At 42.6% G+C, this 23,614-nt stretch overlaps 1 protein-coding gene across 1 annotated transcript in view; it reads right to left on the bottom strand.

Annotated features, from left to right (window-relative positions):
- PDLIM1 (PDZ and LIM domain 1) overlaps window positions 1–23,614 on the bottom strand; it is a 77,640-nt gene that overhangs the window by 41,221 nt on the left and 12,805 nt on the right. Inside the window, exons 2-4 of the mRNA XM_007533388.3 lie at window positions 12,921–13,072; window positions 9,591–9,675; window positions 1,159–1,358 (exon numbers count right to left, since the gene is read on the bottom strand). Of these exons, the coding sequence (XP_007533450.1) occupies window positions 1,159–1,358; window positions 9,591–9,675; window positions 12,921–13,072 (437 nt within the window). The remainder of the gene's footprint in view (window positions 1–1,158; window positions 1,359–9,590; window positions 9,676–12,920; window positions 13,073–23,614) is intronic.

Below are 23,614 nucleotides of genomic sequence, written 5' to 3'. Positions count from 1 at the left end.
CCCAACCTGTTTCTTCGGGTTTTTTTTTCTACATATATTTATTTATTTTCACTTTTTTTGCCCTTGTTGTTGTTTTTTCCCCCTTTTGTTGCCCTTGTTGTTTATCGTTGTTATTATTGTTGTTGGATAAGACAGAGAGATGGAGAGAGGAGGGGAAGACAGACAGGGGGAGAGAAGGATAGACACTTGCAGACCTGCTTCACCACCTGTGAAGCGACTCCCCTGCAGATGGGGAGCCAGGGGCTCAAACTGGGATCCTTATGTGGGTCCTTGCACTTTACGCATGTGTGCTTAACCCGCTGAGCTACCGCCCGACTCCCCCCAACCTGTTTTTGTCTTTTGCCTCCAGCATTATTGCTGGTGCTCAATGCCTGCACCACGAATCCACTGCTCCTGGCAGCCATCTTTTTTCAGTTGTTGCTACTGCTATCACTGTTGACAGAAAGAAACTGGGAGAGGAGGGGATGACAGAAAATGGGAGAGAAAGATAAACACCTGCAGACCTGCTCACCACTTATGAAGCAAAACCCCCCTCCAGGTGGGGAACTGGGGGCTTGAACTAGGATTCTTGCTCTTCACACTAAGTGTGCTTAACCCAGTGCGCTACCGCCAGACCCCAGAACTAGGTGTTTTACACACTACTTTTGTCTACAACAACCCTATAATATAGATGATCTCTTAAAGGATGAAAAAAATATTAAAAATAGTGTGCTGAAGTAGAGATTTTTCAGGGGCCTTGTGGTGGTGCACCTGGTTAGGTGCACATAGTCCTAAGTGCAAGGATCTGCATAAGGATCTGGGTTCAAGCCTCCAGCTCCCCACCTGCAGAGGGGTTACTTCAGAAGCAGTGAAACAGGTCTGCAGGTGTCTCTCTTTCTCTCTCACTCTCTATCTCCCCCCTCTCAATTTCCCTCTGTCCTGTCCAATAAAATAGGGAAAATGGATGCCAGTAGTAGTAGATTCGTAGCACTGGCACTGAACGCCACCGATAACCCTGGAGGCAAAAAGAGAAGAAAAAGGAAAAGAAGAAGAAAAGGTAGACATTCCTTTCCCTGGAGCAGTGTCTGAACCGTCCTCCATCTGCCTGGACCAGTCTGGGCCTGGGCTGAAGAGCATCTCCCACAGCTATCCCAGAGGAGAATTCATGGTCCTACTTACACTCTGCCATTTGTCTCCTCTCCGCTAACTGCAGTCTTTGACTCCAGGGCATTATTGAAGTTGGAGATGTTTTCTGAGGAGTAAAGTCCAGCGGGGTTGTTGTACTGGTTTGTGATGACCCGTGGGGCAGAGCTGGAGGCAGGTGAGGCAGTAAAGGGCATGGCACTCCGGTTGTGGGCACTTCCTATGTGCAGGACCTCCTGTAGGCAGAGACCAGAGAAGCAGTCAAGGGGGGTGCCCCAATCACACCCCCTCAGTGAGTAGCGTAGGTCAAGCACCAGGCTAGTTTTATTACTGATTTTTTTTTTTTTTTTTTTTTTTTGCTTCCAGGGTTATTGCTGGGGCTTACTGCTAGCACCATGAATCCACTGTTCCTGGGGAGCTTTTTTTTTTTTTTTTCCCTTTTGTTGCCCTTGTTGTTTTATTGTGGTTGTGGTTATTATTGTTGTTATTACTGATGTCACTGTTCTTGGATAGGACAGAGAGAAATGGGGAGAGGAGGGAAAGACAGGGGAAGAGATAGACACCTGCAGACCTGCTTCTCCGCTTGTGAAACGAACCCCTGCAGGTGGGGACCCGGGGGCTGGAACCAGGATCCTTGAGCTGGTCCTAGCACTTTGCGCAATGTGCACTTAACCTGCTGTGCTCCACCAGACCCCCACCAGGCTAGTTTTAACAGCAGTGGCTCAACACAACATGCTGGTTGAGGGCTCTGACACACCCACTGGACTGAGTAATATTCAGCAAAGCCTCACACAAGGGAGCAGTGTGGAGGGCCACACAACAACTTGGCTTCTCCTTAATGTTCAGGAAAGCCTGACCTCCATCTTGCTGTGTGGCATCCCCAGATACCTTTGGGATCCAAATCAGAACTAACGTAACCTTTCAAGGTAACTCTCGGAAGAGCAAGTGGTCACTTCAGCAGAGCAGGAAATGTGAAAAGATGGTACTAAATTCCCAAGAATAGGGGTCAGGTGGTGGTGCACCTGGTTGAGTGCACATGTTACAAAGCACAAGGACCCCGCTCCTAACTCCCCCCATCTCCATCTGCAGGGGGGATGCTTTGCAAGTGATGAAGCAGGGCTGCAGGTATCTCTCTGTCCCCCTTCCCTCTCGATTTCTGGCTGTTTTTTATTCAATAAATAAAGATAATAAAAAATTCCTTTAATAATAAAAATAAGGGGGCCGGGTGGTTGCTCATCTGGTTGAGCACATAAGTCATCATGCTCAAGGACTCGAGTTTGAGCCTCCAGTCCTGGGGAAAGCTTTGTGAGGGGTGAAAACAGTGTTTCGGGTGTCTCTCTGTCTCTCTTCCTCTCTATCTCCCCCTTCCCTCTCGATTTCTGGCTGTCTCTATTCAATAAATAAAGATAATGCAAAAAAATTAAATAAATATCATTTTAAAATAAAATTTTAATAAAAATATTAAAATATATTATTCATATGTAATATTAAAATATAATAAGAATTAAAAGATAAATAAATTACCAGGAATAGAGACTAGACAAGCCAGGTAAGAGGGTTATGATGTCCCAGGCAAAGTAGTCACTGACCAGGCAAGATGACTCAGAGTCTGAGAAAAGAAAGCTAAAGGGAATTCAGGATAAGTTGCTTCTTGTGGGAGGATGACAAAGGTAATTAGATGGAAAGTTGGGGGGGGTTAAGGGAGGAGGCCTCAGGGGAATTGCAGGAGAGGACTTTGAGTTCTCTGTAGGTCTAGCCCCTCTTTCAGTAATTTGAGAAAATGCCCTCCACCCCCACCCCAGACTGTCGGGTGTCGGCGGATAATTACAGCTATAACATTTCCATGCTTCTTTACAAACATCCAAAACAACTTCTTAAACATTTCTTTCTTAAACAAACCATGACTTTGTGCATGATTTAATTAGCAAGGCGCTTTCTGACCCGGATGTTCTGGATCAGCTCCAGGCTCCCGAGGACTGCCTGATCTGTGCAGGCTACCACACTCAATGGGCACCGATGCCCAGAATTCTCTCAAAGTCCCTCAAAGAATTCCTGTCCTCTGTCACTCATCCTCTGTGTTTGTTTCTTTCTTCCTTCACTTACTCATTTATATGTTGCTGAACCTTCCTTTTTCTTTCATGCCATTTTAGAAAACACTGTGGGGTAGGGGGTGAGCAGGTGGTGGGTAGTGGTGCATTCAGTTGAACGCACATGTGTTACCATGTGCAATGACCTGGGTTCAAGCCCTACCCACCACCTGCAGGGGAAGAAGCTTCACAAGCAGTGAAGCAGGACTGCATATCTCTGTCTCCCTGTCTTTCTGTCCCTCTCTTGTTCTCTTCCTATTTCTTGTTCATTCTCTCCCTCTTTCTTTCCCCTTCCATCTCAGTTTCTCTCAACTTCTAGCCAGTAAATGAATATATATTATCTATGTATATATATACTACTTTAAAATTTTTTTTAAAGAAAAAAACACTACAGTAAAGTTTTTTTTAGATTTAAAATTTTTATTGTCTTTATTGGAAAGACAGAGCCAGAAATTGAGAAGAAAGAAGGTGGTAGAGAGGGAGAGAGACAGAGAGACTCCTGCAGCCCTGCTTCACCACTAAAGCAAAGCTTTCCCACTAAAGGTGAGGACTGGTGGCTCGAACCAGGGTCCTCATGCCTTATCACATGTTTGCTCAATCAGCTGCACCACCACCTGGCCCCTGCTAAAGGTTTTAATAAGGAAATTGAGTTGACTCTGTCCATAGTGGACAAAAACTAAATATAAGTCACAAAATGGGAAGAATAACCAGTTAAGAAAAATAACTGTAACAGTAGTTACATAAGGATTAAATAGTTATTACAGCACAGTTTGCCCAAGAAATAACAGGTAGTCACTAATCACAACCAACTTGAAGTTAAGAGGAGGGGAGCTGGGACCTTGGCAGACTTCAGTGGCTACGCTGCAGTACTGTGGGGTTAATCGGAGCTAAAGCCAAAACTGAAATCCCTTCCTCCTCTCTCCTCCACAGCCACCTCTAGCAGCATAGGATGCTGGGCACCCAGGAAGAAGAGCTCTTACTTTCCTGTGTTGGCTTCATTTTTCCATTTAATTTCCTGACTGACTTTTTGAGAAAGGGCCAGATGGAGGTGCAGCTGATTGAGCAAACATGTGATAAGGCACAAGGACTCTGGTTCGAACCCCCAGTCCTCAACTTTAGTGAGAATGCTTTGCTTTAGTGGTAAAGCAGGGCTGCAGGGTTCTCTCTGTCTCTCTCCCTCTCTATCACCTTCTTTCTTCTCAATTTCTGGCTCTCTCTATCCAATATCTCTCTAAGCCCATGTAAAAAGAAGATGGAGATTGTTTGTTTTTCTTTCTTTTTTTATAAATATTTATTTTATTTATTCCCTTTTGTTGCCCTTGTTGTTTTATTGTTGTTGGATAGGACAGAGAGAAATAGAGAGAGGAGGGGAAGACAGAGAGGGGGAGAGAAAGATAGACACCTGCAGACCTGCTTCACCACCTGTGAAGCAACTCCCCTGCAGGTGGGGAGCCAGGGGCTCGAACTGGGAGTTTTTCTTTCTTTTTTAAAAAAAATTTTATTATCTTTATTTTATTTATTGGCTAGAGACAGCCAGAAATCTAGAGGGAAGGGGCAGATAGAGAGGGAGAGAGACAGAGAGACACCTACAGTATAACTTCATCACAAAGCAAAGCTTTCCCCCTACAGGTGGGGACCCGGGGCTCAAACGTGGGTCCTTGCACATTGTAACATGCACTCAACCAGGGGCGCCACCACCTGGCCCCTGTTTGTTTGTTTTTCTTGGTGAGGTTATACTATTTTGTGGTGGGTATACTATATCCCCTGAATCTTATGGCATTGTAAACCAAGGTTAAATCATGATATATATATATATATATATATATATATATATATATATATATATGTATATGTATATGTAGACAGATATGCCTTCCAAGTGCAGTGTTTCAGAGAGTACTTGTTGAGCCCTTGAGTCAGGCCCTGTATTCCACCACAGAAGATCAAGACAAGGCTGCTGCAGGGAGTAGGAAGGGAAAGTGTTGGGCATAACTGATCTATATCACAGCTCTGCATGTTTAACGAAAATAGAACATAGGGGCTGGATGGTGGTGCGCTTGATTAAACGAACATTACAATGTGCAAGGACTCAGGTTTGAGTCCCCGGTTCTCACCTGCAGGGGGAAAGCTTTGCGAGTGGTGAAGCAGGGCTGCAGGCGTCTCTCTGTTGCTCTCCCTTTCTTTTTTTTTTATTAATATTTATTTATTTATTTATTTATTTATTCCCTTTTGTTGCCCTTGTTGTTTTATTATTATTGTTATTGATGTCGTTGTTGTTGGTTAGGACAGAGAGAAATGGAGAGAGGAGGGGAAGACAGAGGGGGAAGAGAAAGATAGACACCTGCAGACCTGCCTCACTGCTTGTGAAGTGACCCCCCTTCAGGTGGGGAGCTGGGGGCTCAAACTGAGATCCTTACGCTGGTCCTTGAGCTTTGCGCCACCTGCGCTTAACCCGCTGCGCCACCACCTGACTCTCTCGCTCTCCCTCTCTATCTCTCCATTCCTCTCAATTTCTGGCTGTCTCTATCCAATAAGTAAATTAAGATAAAATATACATTTTTATTTTTTAATATTTATTTATTTCCTTTTGTTGCCCTTGTTGTTTTATTGTTGTAGTTAATGATGTTGTTGTTGTTGAATAGGACAGAGAGAAATGGAGAGAGATGGGGAAGACAGAGAGGGGCAGAGAAAGATAGACACCTACAGACCTGCTTCACTGCTTGTGAAGTGACCCCCCCCCTTCAGGTGGGGAGCTGGGGGCCGAGATCCTTACGCTGGTCCTTGCCCTTCGCGCCACATGCGCTTAACCCTCTGTGCTACTGTCCAACTCCCAAGATAAAATATTTTTAAAAGAAAATAGAATATAAACTGAAGCATATTTATGGAACTCTTTTGGTTACTAAAGGAATAAAACATTTCAGAAAATTATAAAATAAGCACTCAATATTATCTGTATATTTTCACCTAAGTTAAATCTTCTATTATCAGCTCCTCTTGTAACTCACATAAACATTAATCGATATCAACAAATGGTCTCAGATATAGAAAAAAAATAACAAAAGAAAAAGAACATGAGCCTGATGTGGTATGTAAAAACAAGGCGTGAAGATGTACTCCTGAAAATCAGTGTTGAGGACAACTGTCTCAATTTAAAAATAGAAAAAAAAAAAAAAGACTTCTTTTGACCCCTAATCTCATCTGCTCTAGTCCTATCTTTAGGTTCCTGTTTATTAAATGATTTGTCCTGCTTTATATCTTACTGACTTTCAGTCGCAAAGTTGCAGATGCTACCATGACTCCATCCTGACTTCCCTGGAAAGACAACCTCACCAATGTGTCCTGGACCCTCACCTTCCCAGAGTCCTGACCCACTAGAGAAAGATAGAAATAGGCTGGGGGGTATGGATCCACCTGCCAACATCCATGTTCAGCAGAGAAGCAATTACAGAATCCAGACTTCCCACCTTCTGCACCCCCTACAGAATTCTGGTCCTTACTCCTATAGGGATAAAGAATAGGGAAGCTGGGGCTGGGCGGTAGCGCAGTGGGTTAAGCGCAGGTGGCACAAAGCGCAAGGACCAGTGTAAGGATCCTGGTTTGAGCCCCCGGTTCCCCACCTGCAGAGGGGTCACTTCAAGAGCAGTGAAGCAGGTCTGCAAGTGTCAAAAAAAATAGGGAAGCACGGGGGTGGGTGGGACATGGAACTCTGGTGGTGGAACCTGTGTGGAATTGTACCCCCTATTACCTTACAATCTTGTTAATCATGATTAAATCACTAGTAAAAAAAAATAAAAGAAAAAGAAAAAAGAAAGAAAGAAAAGTCTTCTTTCACAAAGACCTGGTGTGAAATACTGGTGTTCAGAGTATAGTGTCTGGCACACAAAGAGAAGCCACCAAAATGTGTTCCCTTCTTCCACCATAGAAATATTTTTTTCCAGGCAAAATGGAAGTCAGTAGAAAATTCAAGTTGGAAATTCTGATTTTTTCCCTCTATAGAGAATCAGGAATTTATCTGGTTTTGTACATAAAAGGAATATCTCTAATCCCCACGTGAATACTGGTTTTTCCAGAAGCCAGGCAGTTAATTCAGGGCCTGTCCTTTGGAAGGGATGATGTAATTGTTTGGGCTTTGTATTTATCAGTCTCCAAGGAAACTCAATAATGAGGAAATATAAACTAGGTGTGTAACTACCCTGACCTCAGATAAGCTGGGGTGTTGGTTGGCAGTACAAGAACAAACATATCTTTTCCCTCCAAGTGAACTTTACTCTTACTCACTCCTCCATTTTAGAATGACTAGAAATGGAAGATTTAGAGGGGGGAATAAAAGAAAGAGAGAGAGAGATTGGAAGTGTTTCAAACAAAGAATTACAGGAGTCAAAAGAAAAATATGTTAAATTTACAAATTAAGTACTTCTATTTTTTTAATCTGAAGAGAACTACTTTCAAAATATTAATAAGGTAATCACCTTAAGATAAAAATTCAACTATAGTAAATATAAAAAGTACAACTTAAATTTAAGCATTACCTTATTTAAGTGAAAACTAGGACTTCAGAGGGATCAAATTCAAACAATTCCTTTTATGTATTATAAAACATATGAGAACTTAGCACATTAAAACTTTGCATGATGATAAATGTAATGAAGTAGATAAGAACTCTCTAGGGAAACTGAAGGGATAGTGACGTATTATTTACCAGAGCACTGCTCAGCTCTGGCTTATAGTGGCGTGGGGAATTGAACCTGGAACTTTGGAGCCTCAGGCATGAGAGTCTCTTTGCATAACCATTATGCTATCAAAAATATGCCACAAGTGACATATTTTTAATTAATTTGCACAACTGTCAGTTTATAGACTGAAATATCATTTTGTGAACTTCCCCTCGGAATTCTGTGAGAATATGATGTCCACATCAGTTTGAAACGGCAAGTGCAATTGATCATTAAGGTGGCTCTTAAAGTGATTCTTAAATATAATTGTTATTATATTACTAAGGAAAAGTGTGTGGTTTACTGGAAGCCATTTGAGAAAATATGATTACAAATAACCACTCGAATTATCCACCTCAAGGTAGTCAGCTGAATTTTATTACTATGTGTGCTTAACCTGGTGTGCCACTGCCCAGCCCCAATTTTTTTGGGGGGTTGGGGGGCAGGACAGAGAGAATACAGGTCTCTGTTTTATGTGTAAAAGATAGCTACCTATATGTTTCCTTTTTATTTTATAGTCTTTTGTTTTATTTATTTATTATTGGATAGAGACAGACAGAAATTGAGAGGGGAAGAACTGAGAGGAGATAGAGAAGGAAAGAGACAGAGGGACACCTGCAGCCCTGCTTCACCACCTGTGGAATTTTCCCCCTGCAGGTGAGGACCAGGAACTTGAACCTGGGTCCTTGTGTACTTTAATGTGTGCGCTTAACCAGATGTGCCACCATCTAGCCCTGTTTCCTTTTGATTATATCTCAAGGCACCATAAAAACTAAAAGTGTCCCAAATTGAGAAAAATCAAAGTTTGACTCTTAAAATGGACATAAATATAAACACATGACAAACCAGTCAAAAGGTTTTTGGAAGTCATCAATTCTTTATTATCATTATTAATTGCTTTATTAGTTCAACAGATGCATCCTTTGTGAGAAGTAACATGTGACCAATTTTACAAAGATGTTCTAAATATTCTTCTTCCTAAGTTGCCCCTTACTTGAAAGGACGACTCATTCATTGTGGATTATTCAGAAGATGCAATTAAGGAATAAAGAATATAATCTAACCACCCAGACATTGATTTACAGACACAGAATCGAAGGACAATTTACTGTCCCAGAAAGTTCTATTTTGCTGACAAGTTATGCACACATTTTGACATAAAGCACCACTTTATTCTAGTAATTTTAAGTCCCCACTATAATTGAACTAAATATTTCCACCCTAAAACTCATGGGAAATCCAGAGAGAGAAATAGTTTTTATACTAAATTTCCCTTTAGTTTCCCTAAGCCCTAGGCCCCCTGTCAAATTTATTTTTCATCCCTGGAATGACTTACTTGTATCTAAACTCCATAGTGAGCTGAGTCCTTATTTGGCATGATCTGACCACTGTATTGTGTATAAGAAGGCTTCTGCCCATTTCCCAGATGGCCTGTTTCTAGCCCAGACCCTAGTGTTATCGCCTTGGGGGTTTCCAAGCCCTTTCCTATCTAGTTTCCCTTCCAGGAAGAACAAAATGAGCCAGATCCCAGCAGGGGTCAGTGGAGGGCTCTCCCCAAACCTCCTAGGAGGGGGAAAAAGAAAGAAAGAAAGAAAGTTCACCAACCTGCATCAACAACAGAAAAGGCATTTGGAGGCGAAAGAAGTGGCATTAAGGAGTGAGTACTTACTTGGGGTTCAGAAGCTAAGTTCATCTTATATGGGTGACGTTTCCCTTCCTCTGTCACCAGAGGAGACCAGACTTTATGTTCAGACCTACGACAGATTGACATTGTGACTGTTATCATTCACACAAAAGAACTGACATAGACTAAAATCAGAGTGGGCAAATGTCCCCTCTTGCCCGACTACTGGCCTATGAATTAGTGCTAGTCTACCTTCCCCTCCAATTTATTACCAGGGTGATTATTTCAAAAGCACCAATCTGATAACTCCAGGTCAGACTGACCTTAGCCCAGAGAGCTTTCCCAAGCAACTGCTAACTTCTAACCTCGTCCTCCCCCAACTGCACTCTGTAGTGCTGTGGCCCAGCCACATCAGCTCCTGCATAAGCCCTGAGCAAGTTTCATGCTTCCCTCTCTCAGCTCAGGACCCAAAGGGCTGCTGCTACTGATGTTGATTTCCTCCTCCTCCTCCTCCTCTTTCTCTTCCTTTTCTTAAAAAATTGTATTAGTGATTTAATATTGATTTACAAAATTACAAGATAACAGGAGTACAACTCTGCGCTGTTCCCACCACCAGAGTTCTGGATCCCCAGTCCCTCCACTGGAAGCTACAGCAGTTCTCCTAAGGTTGTAGATATGGGTCAACTATTATTTCTACAACTATTTATCTATATTTGTATAGATTTGCACCCCCTTTTTTCCCCATGGTCCCATGTTCTCTTCCTTTCCAATTCACACCTACACCTATTACTACATCCAAATGTCCCTCCCTTTTTCCTCTTCTCTGTCTGGGTCCTGATGGAATTGGGGTTCAGAGACCTCTGGTCATCTTTCCCCCTATCATTTCTCCCCCACTGGGAGTATGGATCCAAATTATTTTGAGGGGGAGCAGAAGGCGGGAGTTCTGGTTTCTGTAATTGCTTCTCTGCTGGACATGGGTATTGGTAGGTCGATCCATACTCCAGCCTGTTTCTATCTTTCCCTAGTGGGATAGAACTCTGGCTTTCTCCTTCTCCTTCTCCGCCTATTCCTCCTCCTCCTCCTCCTCTTCTTCTCTCTCTCTCTCTCTCTCTCTTTCATTGCTCTTTTTTTTTAAAAAAAAAATTTTAACTATTTTTTTATTATTGGACAGTGACAGAGAAAAATCGAGGGGAGGAGGAGAAAGAGATGGAGAGAGACAGAGAGACACCTGCAGCCCTGGTTCACCACTTGTGAAGCTTTCTCCCTGCAGATGGGGGCCAGGGGCTTGAACGCAGGTCCTTGTGCACTGTAGTGTGTGTGCTTAACCAGGTGTACCACCGCCTGGCCCCTCTCATTGCTCTTAATGCAGACAGATAACCAATTTATTTCTGAAGCAAATTTGATCCAAATAAAAGTGATATTTCCTTTTGTGAGTTTGTAAAGGATTTCTTTATGCCACAATTCTACCACAATGATAAATCTCACAGCAACAATCTCAGTTGAGTCTAGTTTTCATCAATCTTTTCTTCCTTAAGATTAGACAATCTGTACTTATCATGCATGTGAGAATAGCTAGCACAATGTCATATATATATATATGTATATATATATATATATATATATACATATATATATATATATGTTCAATTTGTGGGTAAGTGAATAAAAGAAAAAAAAATCTACCCTTGAGTGAATGTCTTAAACCAGGTTGTATATGACAGGATTTGAACTGGTACAGAAATGGAGATGAGAACAAGACATTAGGTGTGCTTTTTAAAAAATTATTATTAACTTTATTTATTGGATAGAGACAGCCATAAATTGAGAGGGAAGGGGAAATAGAGAATGAGAGAGAACCTGCAGCTCTGCTTCACCACCTGTGAAAATTTCTCCCTGCAGGTTGGGACCAGGGGCTCAAAGCCAGGTCTTTGTTCACTATAACATGTGCACTCAACCATGTGCGCCACCACCTGGCCCCTAAGTGTGTTTTTCAGGAGGTATTGGTGATGGTTTGCCATTAGTTTCTGAGGTTTCTAACATATTTTGACATTCTGTCACTCTTGGTCCTTCCTTCCTTCCTTCCTTCCTTCCTTCCTTCCTTCCTTCCTTCCTTCCTTCCTTCCTTCCTTCCAGTCTCGTAGTACAAGGTGGAATAAAGCAACGAATGTGCCTCATTGCTGAGAACGTGGGGAAAGGACCTTCTGATGAAGAGCTGTGTGAAGCTAAAGTTAGAGGGCAGGTTCCCAGCAGATCAGAGGGAAGAATGTGGACTTAACACAACTGGAAACAGGGAGTCACAAAGGCTGAAGCAGATCATTCCAGAAACCATGCCTTTGCAGGACTCCTTTGAAAATCTAAAGGAAAGAAAAATGGAAAATTCTACCACCGTTACAACTCCCAATGCCTTTCCTCGCTGTCTTGTAGCAAACTTAAAGATACACTCAGCACTTTGTCTAAAGTGTTGAAGTTTTTCTCTGTTATTATAACCTCCTAGATCTCTAAGTTGGGGGAGAAATGAGTATGCAAAGCTGTGTCAAGAGCAGAAAAGACACTGGGAGGTGAAATAACCCCCACCCGTTGCTCAGCAGAGGAGGGAGAAACAGCATCCCACAGTACAGAAGATCTTCAGTGGCTTCCAAGAAGAAATTTATTTATTTATTTACTTACTTACTTATTTATGGATAGATAAAAAGAGGAAAGGAGAAAGTAAAGATGTTGAGAGTGTGGGGGATGGAAGGGGAGAAAAACTAACACCACTTGTAAAGCTTTTCCCCTGCAGATGAAGGCCAGGGGCTTGAACCTGGGTCCTTCCACATGGTAACATGTGCACTCAACCAGATGCACCATCACTCACTTCCCACCCCCAAATTTTTATTTCATTATACCTGATAATATCAAACTGACCTGATTTCCTTGAAATTTTGGTGAGTGGTTTAGGATTGAGTGACAAGGCAGGTTTCTTTTTTTTAATTATCTTTATTTATTTATTTATTGGAAAGAGACAGCCAGAAATCAAGAGAGAAGGGGGTGATAAGAGAGGGAGAGAGAAAGAGAGAGACCTGCAGCCCTGCTTCCCCACTCACAAAGCTTTGCCCCCTGTAGGTGGAGGCCCAGGTCCTTGCACGCTGTAACGTGTGCTCCACCAGGTGTGCCACTATCCGGCCCCATAAGACAGATTTCTTAGAGAAAGATGCCCACACTAATAGGAAGGAGAGGAAAATGAGCAGCCTGAAATTCCAATTCCATAGCCCTCTGACTGCTCACAAGATCCACACCACTGGGCTGGTGGGCAGAAGGGCTTCTGAGAGAGGTGATGTGACCCTACCCACAAGTAGCTTCTGGCCTATCAGGAGTGAATGTTTTTGCAGGGCTTACCTGGTCACTGTGAGTGTCATGTTGTCTATGCAGCCCTTAATTTTGTTCTGAGCTTCCAAGTGTGTCATATTGCTGGTGTTCTCCCCATCAATAGCTGTGATTACATCTCCAATACATAAATTAGCTATGGCCGCTTTGCTTCCAGGAGTCACCTGGAGAGAAGAGAGCAGAGTAGCTGTTACTTAATCCCAAAGAGACCACAGAGTAAGTAACCATTGTCTGAGTACTCACTGATGTAGGTCAAAGCATTTAAAAAGAAAAGAGGTGGATCAACAACGGCAGAGAATGTTCCATCCTCCGAAGGGAGGCTGGACAACATACTCTTATGTTCCACCTGAGGAAGATGGGTCCAGTAATTGGGGCAGCATGGAATGTTCCTACTCATGACCACAGAATGTGAGCTCAGATCCACAGGGATGCAGAGGTCACATAGGCTCCTAAGCTGAATATGGGCTCCAGATTACATTAAATCTATGGGGTTTACAGTCAATAATACTTATATACCTTTCCCATATTTGGGAACTACTCTCTTCTCTGATCCAGCTTTCTGGTCCTTTTTCCAGCCATGACATCATCTCCCCAGACAATAACTTGGGTCCATCTGCATATCAGATGTCAGGCTCAAAAAAAAAAAAACCAGAAAACTGTTAAACAAACAAAAAAAATAGTATAGTCATGGGTCTTTTGGAATATAACTAAAATAGGCCTACTATCTACAAAATGGATACCCCCCCAACTCTTCATCTGAACCATTCTAGCCTTTAGATTCATGATTAGTCAACAATTTGTTTGGCTTTATATGTTGACTCTCTTTTTTCAGTCACTAGGTTCCAGATGCTAGCATGATGCCAACCAGACTTTCCTGGAGCCCCGCCCCACTAGAGAAAGAGAGAGACAGGCTGGGAGTATGGAGCGGCCTGTCAACGGCCATGTTCAACAGCGGGGAAGCAATTACAGAAGCCAGACCTTCCACCTTCTGCAACCCACAATGACCCTGGTCCATACTCCCAGAAGGATAAAGAATAGGAAAGCTAACAGGGAAGGGGATAGGATATAGAGTTCTGGTGGTGGGAATTGTGAGGAGTTGTACCCCTCTTATCCTATTTTTTTTTTTTGTCAGTGTTTCCTTTTTATAAATACAAATTTTTAAAAAAGAAAGGAAAAGGGGAGGCAGGTGGTGGCACACCTGGTTAAGCACACATATTACAGTGTGCATGAACCTGAATTCAAGCCCCTGGTCCCCACCTGCAGCTGGGGAAGTTTGACGAGTGGTGAAGCAGGGCTGCAGGTGTCTCTCTGCCTCTTTTCCTCTCTATCTCTCCCTCTCAATTTCTCTCTGTCTCTATTCAATAATAAATAATTTTTTTTAAAAAAGGTGGAGGGTAGACAGTATAATGGTTATGCAACAGACTCTCATGCTTGATGCTCCAAAGTCCCAGGTTCAAGCCCCTGCACCACCATAAGCAACAGTGCTCTGGTAATAAATAAATAAATAAATAAATATAGTAATTTTTTTTAAGAATACAAGAGGGGGCTGGGCAGTAGCGCAGCGTGTTAAGCTCACAATGGCACGAAGTGCAACCACCAGCACAAGGTTCTAGGCTTGAGCTCCCAGCTCCCCACCTGCAGGGGGGTAGCTTTGCAAGTGGTGAAGCAGGTAGACTATCTTTCTTTCCCCATCTCTGTCTTCCCCTCTTCTCTTGATTTCTCTCTGTCCTATCCAACAACAACAACAATAGCTATAACAACAGTAACAATGTCAGGGGCAACAAAAATGGGGAAAATGGCCTCCAGGAGCAGAGGGGTGGTAGTGCAGGCACCGAGCCCCAGCGATAACCCGGGAGACAAAAAAAAAAAAAAGAAAAAAAAAGAGGGTCAAAACCATTAGCTACAATACTAGCAACCCTTTATGTCTACTGAGAACATTACAATTCACAAAAAGTTAGTTTCCGTACACTGATTGGATTCTTACAACACCCTATGGAAAAAAGGACAAATACCACTCCCCATTTCAGAGACCAGGATCTGGGTCCATACTCCCAGAGGGACAAAGAATAGGAAAGCTTTCAAGGGAGGGGATTGGATGTGGAATTCTGGTGGTGGGAACTGTGTGGAGTTGTGCCCCTCTTATCCTGTGGTCTTGTCAATACTTCCACTTCATAAATAAAATTTTTAAAAGGAAAGAAAAGATCTGGGACTGACCAGGAATTACCCAACTTGTTTGTTTCACTACTATATTACTACTCTTCCAAGTAGTTTATTTCAGACCCTGAACTCAAACCCTGAACCAGGCCTAATCTTCCTCCCATTGACCTTGCTGCTTCCTTAAGATAACTCATTCTTATTAATTACATTTAAACAAAGAGAGAGAAGGAGAGAGAGAGAGAGAGAGAGAGAGAGAGACTCTGTGCAGAAACAACTCACTTCTATTAAATCATTTAAAAATATTCCATTTAGGGAGCCAGGCAGTGGTGCAGCGGGTTAAGCACACATGGCACAAAGTGCAAAGAGGCCATAAAAATCCCAGTTTGAGCCCCTGGCTCCCCACCTGCAGGGGGTTCACTTCACAGGTGGTGAAGCAGGTCTTCAGGTGTCTTTCTCTCCCCCTCTCTGTCTTCCTCTCCTCTCTCCATTTCTCTCTGTCCTACCCAACAACAATAAACAACAGGGGCAACAAAGGAAAAAAAAAAAAAACAGCCTCCAGGAACAGTGGATTCATAGTGCAGGCACCGAGCCCCAACAATAACCCTGGAGGCAATATATATATATTCCATTTATTTATTGATTGGGTATAGACAGAGAAAAATCACTATGGAAGGGGAGACAGGGAGAGAGAAAGACACCTGCAGGCCTGCTTGTGAAGCTTTCCACCTGCAGTTGGGGATCAAGGCCTTGAACCCAAGTCCTTGCGCACTGTAACATGTGATATACCATGTGTGCCACCACCTGGCCCCTCAAATCTTAATGTTATTAGTACACAAAAAAAGTTGCAACACTCAACACTAAACTTTGAAGTTGTGTTATTTCTGTAATCTTTTTTTTTTTGTTTTTTATAGTTATCTGAAATTACTTTTGTAGCTGATAAAAGCAATAAAAGGGGAGTTGGGCGGTAGCACAGCTGATTAAGCACAGGTTGCACAAAGCACAAGGACTGGCTTAAGGATCCTGGTTCGAGCCCCCAGCTCCCCACCTGCAGGGGAGTCGCTTCACAAGCAGTGAAGCAGGTCTGCAGGTGTCTATCTTTCTCTCCCCCTCTCTGTCTTCCCTTCCTCTCTGCATCTCTCTGTCCTATCCAACAACAACAAAAATAATAACTACGACAATAAAACAAGGGCAACAAAAGGAAATAAATTAATTAATTAAATAAAATATATTTGAAAATGTAGTAGTTTAGAATATACTAGCTCCTTTTTAAATTTTTTCTCCACTCAAGGAGTTGACTATAATTAAGAGTCATCTTCTGTAAGTAACTGGTTTTCTGAAAGCAAATGCTTTTCAACCAGTGGTCCCAAATGTATACGCCACCAATGTTTGAATAAAGCCATTCAAATTACTTCAATGGGTTGTCAAGTGTGTCTGTGGAGTAAATGTGTATTGAATAAATATCAAGCCTCACACACTGATAATCATTTCTCAAGTGAATACAGATGTTAAGTGATGAATACAAGCTCATTTTGAAGTGGTACTAACTTCAAAATGATTTCTCACTGTTAGATATTTTTTCTTTTCTCTTCTCTCCTTCAATGTTTTTACTTATTTAGTATTGGATAGAAACGGAGAAATTGAGAAGGGAGGGGAAAACAGAGAGGGAGAGAGAGAGAGAGAGAGAGACCTGCAGCCCTGCTTCATCATTCGTGAAGCTTTCTTCCTGCAGGTGGGGACTTGAACCTGGGTCCTTGTGCACTTAGCCAGGTGTGCCACTGACTGGCCCTTACTCTTTTTAGATAGAGGTGGGGGGGTGGTTGTCAAAGAGACCACAGCACCAAAGTTTTTTGTTTGTTTGTTTGTTTGTTTTTAATGCAGTGGAAGCCAGGCTTGAACCTGGCCTGTGCATACAGCAAGGCAGCACAGTATCCAAATGAACTATTTTGCCTGCCCATGTTAAGTATCTTCTAAGCCAGTAAATCCTGGTATACTAAGAACAATACTATCACCCTAGATTGGTCCATGATATTAACATTAGAGGGATTTCTGTGATGGGAATTTTAAGCTGCCACAAGTAAGGTCGTGATAACATGTCTGAACTCCCAGTGCCCACAAGTCTCCAGACTTCCCCTGGAGAAAACCTGACTTCTAGTAGTCAACAAAGGAAAATCTTGTGAAAATTTAGTCTCAAGAAAACTGAACCACGGGGGGGGGGGGGGGGGAGGGATCCTGGGATCCTGGGGGTCGGGCTGCACCACACTGGGTTAAGCACACATAGTGCAAAGCAGAAGGACTGGCACACAAGGATCCAGGTTCCAGCCCCTGACTTCCTACCTGCTATGTAAGTGGTGAAGCAGGTCTGCAAGTGTCTATCTTTCTCTCCCCCTCTCTGTCTTCCCCTCCTCTCTCCATTTCTCTCTGTCCCATCCAACAACAACAATAACAGAAATAACAACAACGGGGGGAAAAAAGATGGCCACCAGGAGCAGCGGATTCATAATGCAGGTACCAAGCACGCTGGAGGCAAAAAAAAAAAAAAAAGATTCCTTTGAACACAGGGCTTATGACTAGGTTTCTATATCTGACATTGTTTTCAGGGGCCACAGTTTCCCACCAGCCCTCACACTAAGCTGAAAACGCTAAGGTGCCCCCCCCACCACTACCACCCCATGAGCACTCTGACCCTACTATAAAACAATGTGTGGGTGACTTGATCCTTGAGATCCCTTCCAGCTCAAACATGCCATGACTTTAGCAGGAAAAAAAATTCTCAGAAATGCAGCAGGATGTGAAAACCAGTACAGAGATCTTGACCCGCTTAGCTTCCTTTCTGGATTCCCATCATCTGTTTAGTTTACCCATGATCTGGTTCATAGAAAATGAAAGGCCTTCTGATCCAAAGTTCAGAACTTCTTCCCTCTTCCCCGGGAAAGACCATTGCATACAGCAAGCCTAGACTGTTTCCCTCACAGTCAACACTGGGGAATTAGTCTGTGAATCACCCAAGATATGCAGTTAAAAAAATAATAAAATTCCTCTCATTTTCTGCCCATCTTCCTGAAAAGAGTGATTTGGTGTGACTTCATGCATATTTTTCTAGAGAGTAATAATGCAAGGCCCTTGTTTTAAAAATAAACCTAACCATCACTTTATTGGGAATTAGCAGTGATTCTGGATTGATAAGCCCTATCTTCAGAAAAAACAAAACCAAAACAAACAGTCTGATCCAACTCATTTATCATGATCAAATTTAATAATGTTAAAGAGGAATGCCCGCAGGACAAAATTTAAAATCATTAATAAGATCTCAAAGGACTCGTGCCTCTCTCCTTGCCTTCATCACACCATTTCCCTACTATGTTCTAATTGCAGGGAACTTATTTCTTTCTCACTTGAGGCCCTTGGCACCTACTTTGACTTCTACCTGATTAACTTCTCTTAATCTTTCCAGTCTTACTCTCTTTCTTTCTCTTTCTTTTTAAAGTTCATTTGTTATTGGATAGAGACAGAGAGAAATTGGGCTGGAAGGGTGTGATAGAGATAAAGAGACGCCTGCATCAATGCTTCGCTGCTCATGAAGCTTCCCATACACACACGCCGCCACCAGTGGGGATCAAGGACTTGAACTTGGGTCCTTTTGCACTGTAACATGTGCACTTTACCAGGTGTGCCACCACCCAGTCCACAGGTATCACCTTAAATGCCCCTTCACAAAAAAGTCTTTCCTGATTGCCAATCTGTTAGATCCCTCTGTTATCCTCTTAGCAGAAACTGTTCTTCTTCAAGGTACTGGATACATTAGATTTGTCAATCTACCTTGTGAGTGTGGTTATGTGTGAGAACACCCTATGTGGTAATGTGTGGGAAGAGAGGATTTTTGTCTGGCTTTTTGAGCTGTGCTAACCCCTGTGTATACTACTACAGACACTGGCATATAGTAGTTGTTCAATATGTATTTCTCCAATGAATGGAGAAATTTAAAATATGTACTATTAAATAGGCTTGGATATGAAGTGATCTGCCAACGGCCATGTCCAGCAGAGAAGCAATTACAGGAGCCAGATGTTCCACCTTTTGCAATCCATCAAGAATTTTGGTCCATACTTGGAGAGGGATAAAGAATAGAGAAGCTTCCAATAAAGAGGATGGGATATGGAACTCTGGTGGTGGGTACTGTGTAGAATTGTACCCCTGTTGCTTTACAGTCTTATTTATCATTATTAAATCACTAATAAAGAGTTAAAAAAACAAAATAAATAAGATAGCTACTATCACTAAATATGGAATCATGATGCTTCCTTCAAAAATACTTTAAAATCCGTTTTTTTTCAGGGTTAGTCAGTGGCACACCTGGTTAAGCACAGGTATGCAAGGACCCAGGTTCACGCCCCCAGTCCCCACTTACAGGGGAAAACTTCACAAGTGGTGAAGCAGAGGGGCAGGTGTCTCTCTGTCTCTTTCCCTATTTCCCTCTCCTCCTCAGTTTCTCTCTGTTTCTATTGAATAAATAAATCAATAAAAAAAAACTTAATTCTTTTTTCAAATGATTATTTCAATGTAAATCAAAAGATCATTTCTTTCAACACTTGTCCCAGAATATCACAGAACTTAAGAGTGAGATGGAGGACGGTGGGAGGAAAGTCTAAGAAGTGAAAAGTGGACATTTTCTCTTAGTTTCCTATGTTTAGCCTCTAAGAACTCTGGAATTTCCAGCATTTGCTTCAAACTGTCTGATGGGAGAGGCACTTCTGTTAAGTACATCCTGACAGGCCCTGGACAAGCTAGAACCAGTCTTAAGAGCCCTGAGTCTGAGTAATCAAAGCCTGGACATCCTATCTTTCAGTATAAATTTTTTTTTAAATCAAACAAATGAGAAACCAAAGGAAATATCACAAAGTTTTAAGACAACACCATCAGATGGGATTCAAATGAAATCATAAATAAACACTCTTTTCCTAGGTTCACTCAGCACTACCATATGGTGATCTGGTCTTACTCCTTTTCTCTTACTGTCTACCTTTTGTCTTTCATAAAAATAAATATTGCGGGGATCGGGCAGTAGCGCAGCAGGTTAAGCACACATAGAGCAAAAGCATCAAGGACCGACGTAAGGATTCCGGTTCGAGCCCCCAGCTCCCCACCTGCAGGGGAGTCGCTTCACAAACGGTGAAGCAGGTCTGCAGGTGTCTATCTTTCTCTCCCCATCTCTGTCTTCCCCTCCTCTCTCAATTTCTCTGTCCTATCCAACAACAACGACATCAATAACAATAACCACAACAATGATAAAAACAACCAGTGCAACAAAAGGGGAAAAAATAGCCTCCAGGAGCAGTGGATTCGTGGTGCAGGCGCCGACCCCCAACAATAACCCTGGAGGCAAAATAAATAAATAAATAAATATTGGGGGGGGGCAGGCAGTGGTTGGTGCACCTGGTTAAGTGCACATACTGCCGTGCACAAGGACTCAGGCTCAAGTCTCTGGTCCCCAACTGCAAGGGGTAAAAACTTCATGAGTGGTGAAGCAAGTCTGCAGGTGTCTCTCTGTCTCTCTCTATATATATCTCCCCTCCCCTCTCAGTTTTTCTCTGTCTCTATCCAATAATTAATAAATAAAAATATTTTTAAAATATTAAAAGTAAATAAGTGAATACTTTTTAAAGTAAATATTCTTTCATGAGTTATCATTTTGGGGGGGAATAGAGCTTAATAAATTATGGGATTTGCCTTTTACAAATCCCGTTCATGTGGTGTCTTCTGTTTGTAACAATACTGGGTTATTAGGAAAGTCATGACACACTTTTTGCATAGAGAAATACAGGGAGAAAAAATGTCTAGACTTTTCTGGCAACCCAGTAGTGATAATAACTTTACCACCAGCAAAACAAATTGAGGCTCAAAAATGCTGTTTTTGATTCAAGTTCATACAGCTAAAGCCTAGAGTCTGAACCTGAAACAACCAGGTCTTCTCATTTCAAGTCCCATGCCCTTTCTGCTTGACCACACACTACAGTCAGAGGCTATAAAGCCAACTGTCAGAGTGAAAGAGAAATCCAGAACTCAGGAGGCTCATCTACACATGGAAATAGAGTGTTACAAAGTCCCATCCCACCTGGACGCCTCAATACCATAAAAACTATCTCCTTTCCCCACCTGCAGGGGACTCGCTTCACAGGTGGTGAAGCAGGTGTCTTTCATTCCCCCTCTGTCTTCCCCTCCTCTCTCCATTTCTCTCTATTTTATCCAGCAACAACGACGACATTAATAACAACAACAATAAAAAACAAAGTCAACAACAAAAGGGAAGATAAATAAATAAATTTAAAGTCTCCTTTCTCCTCTGTACTGAGCCGGGGTCAAGTAACTGCACCCCTGATTAAAGTCCCCAGATCAAAACATGGAACTGAAAAGGGCCTTAGGAAAAAAGACCCATACCTCTAACTTCAGTTAGTCCCATCTTCAGCACTGGATTCTAATCTTTACTACACACTACAGACTAACTGTTCAGCATAATCATGTAATAACTCATCAGTTAATGAGTGCTTTTATGTGCTAAGCACAGTTTAAGTCTTTGGTAAGGGCTAACTCACCAGCCCTCTTGCAATGCCATCAGGTAGTACAATTTGCATACCCTCTTGCAATTTTTTACAATTTACAGCCCTCTTGCAATGCCATCAGGCAGTACAATTTGCATGCTTAGGGAGGAGGGTATGGAGGCACAGGGCTAAATGGTATGCCTGAGGTTAGACAGTGGGTAAGTGACAGGCTGGGGGGCTTGAGTTTCCATTTGCTTAACACAATCTGCCACACCGTCTTTTTTTTTTTTTCTGCCTCCAGAGTTATCGATGGGGTTCAGTGCCTGCACTATGAATCCAATGCTCCTGGTGGCCATCTTTTTTCCATTGTTGTTGTTGCTATTGTTGGATAGTACAAAGAGTAATTGAGAGATGAGGAAAAGACAGAGAGATAGCGAGAGAGAAAGACAGACACTTGCAGACCTGCTTCACTGCTTGCAAAGTGACCCCCCAGCAGGTGGGGAGCTGGGGGCTCAAACCCGGATCCTTGCTCTTCACACTATGTGCGTTTAACCCGGTTTACTGCCACCTGCTTCTGCCCCACCCCCCACACACTATTCTAATAGTGTGTCTATTCTAATCTCCTTCCGAACATCAAATTCTATCAGACCCAGTTCACAACACAGTCAGCTTTAATACCTTAAAAAAAAAAAAGGGGGCCAGGTGGTAGCACAATGGGTTAAGCACACATGGCACGAATGAAGCGCAAGGACCAGCATAAGGATCTCTATTTGAGCCCCCAGCTCCCCGCCTGCAGGGGGGTCGCTTCACAGGCAGTGAAGCAGGTCTGCAGGTGTCTATCTTTCTCTGCCCCTCTCTGTCTTCCCCTCCTCTCTCCATTTCTCTCTGTCCTATCCAACCACAACAACATCAATGGTAAAAATAACAATAATGACAACAAGAAGGGGAACAACAAGGACAAGAAAATGGGAAAAATGGCCTCCAGGAGCAGCGGATTCGTAGTGCAGGCACGGAGCCCCAGCAATAACCCTGGAGTAAAATAATATTAATAATAATAATAATAATCCTGAGGTGGTGTATTGCACAAAAGTAAAGGACTCTGGGGCAGGCGGGGAGTGTTTAGGTCCTGGAACATGATGGTGGAGGACCTGGTGTAGAAGGTTAGAGCGTTGTGTGTAGAAAACTGAGAAATTTTATACATGTACCAACTACTGTATTTTACTGGAAGCTGTAAACCATTAATCCCTCCAACAAAGGGGAAAAAATTCCTGAGGTCTAGGTGGTGGCATACCCATTTGAGTGCACATGTTATAATGCTCAAGGACTCGGGGTCAAGCCCCCTATTCCCATGATCTGCAGTAGGGCAGGTTTCACAAGTGGTGAAACAGGACGGCAGGTGTCTCTCTTCCTCTCTATCTCCCCCTACCCTCTCAAGTTTTCTCTGTTTCTATCCAATACATAAAGTAAAAATTATATTTTATTTAATTCCTATACTATTATCCAAAGAAATAGATTCACAAGTTCAATGGGCATCCTCAAAAATATTCTCCCAGCGTTCTTCCCCAGAGACCATAACAGCAAACCACACAACTCTTGCTGCATGGGAATGAATGAGTTTAGGTACAGCACTTTCCTATAACCTGCCATTTTCTTTATAAACAAGTGGGGGGACTTGAGGGATGCTGGTGAGGGAAGGGGGCAATTCCTGTCTCTTTCACCCTTTGCACCGTCTTCAGTCTAGGCAAACAATTTGGTCAGAGTCCAGTCAGCATATCGACCTCATCCTGCAAGTTCCTGCTGCTTCTTCACTTTAAGGTTATTTACTTAATTGGATACAGAGAGACACTGAGAAGAAAAGGAGAGAAGGAGAGAGAGAAATGCTTGCAGTACTGCTTCACCACTTGTGAAGCTTCCCTTCTGCAAGTGGGGACTGGGCGCTTGAACCAGGGTCCTTGTAACATGTGTTCTCTACCAGATGTACCACAGTCCACTCATCCCCCACTGCCTCTTCAAATC

Source organism: Erinaceus europaeus, chromosome 1, assembly GCF_950295315.1.
Source record: "Erinaceus europaeus chromosome 1, mEriEur2.1, whole genome shotgun sequence".
NCBI classification, from domain to species: domain Eukaryota; kingdom Metazoa; phylum Chordata; class Mammalia; order Eulipotyphla; family Erinaceidae; genus Erinaceus; species Erinaceus europaeus.
The sequence above is the reverse complement of the archived record's forward strand: the minus strand, read 5'-3'. Positions and strand labels throughout refer to the sequence as shown.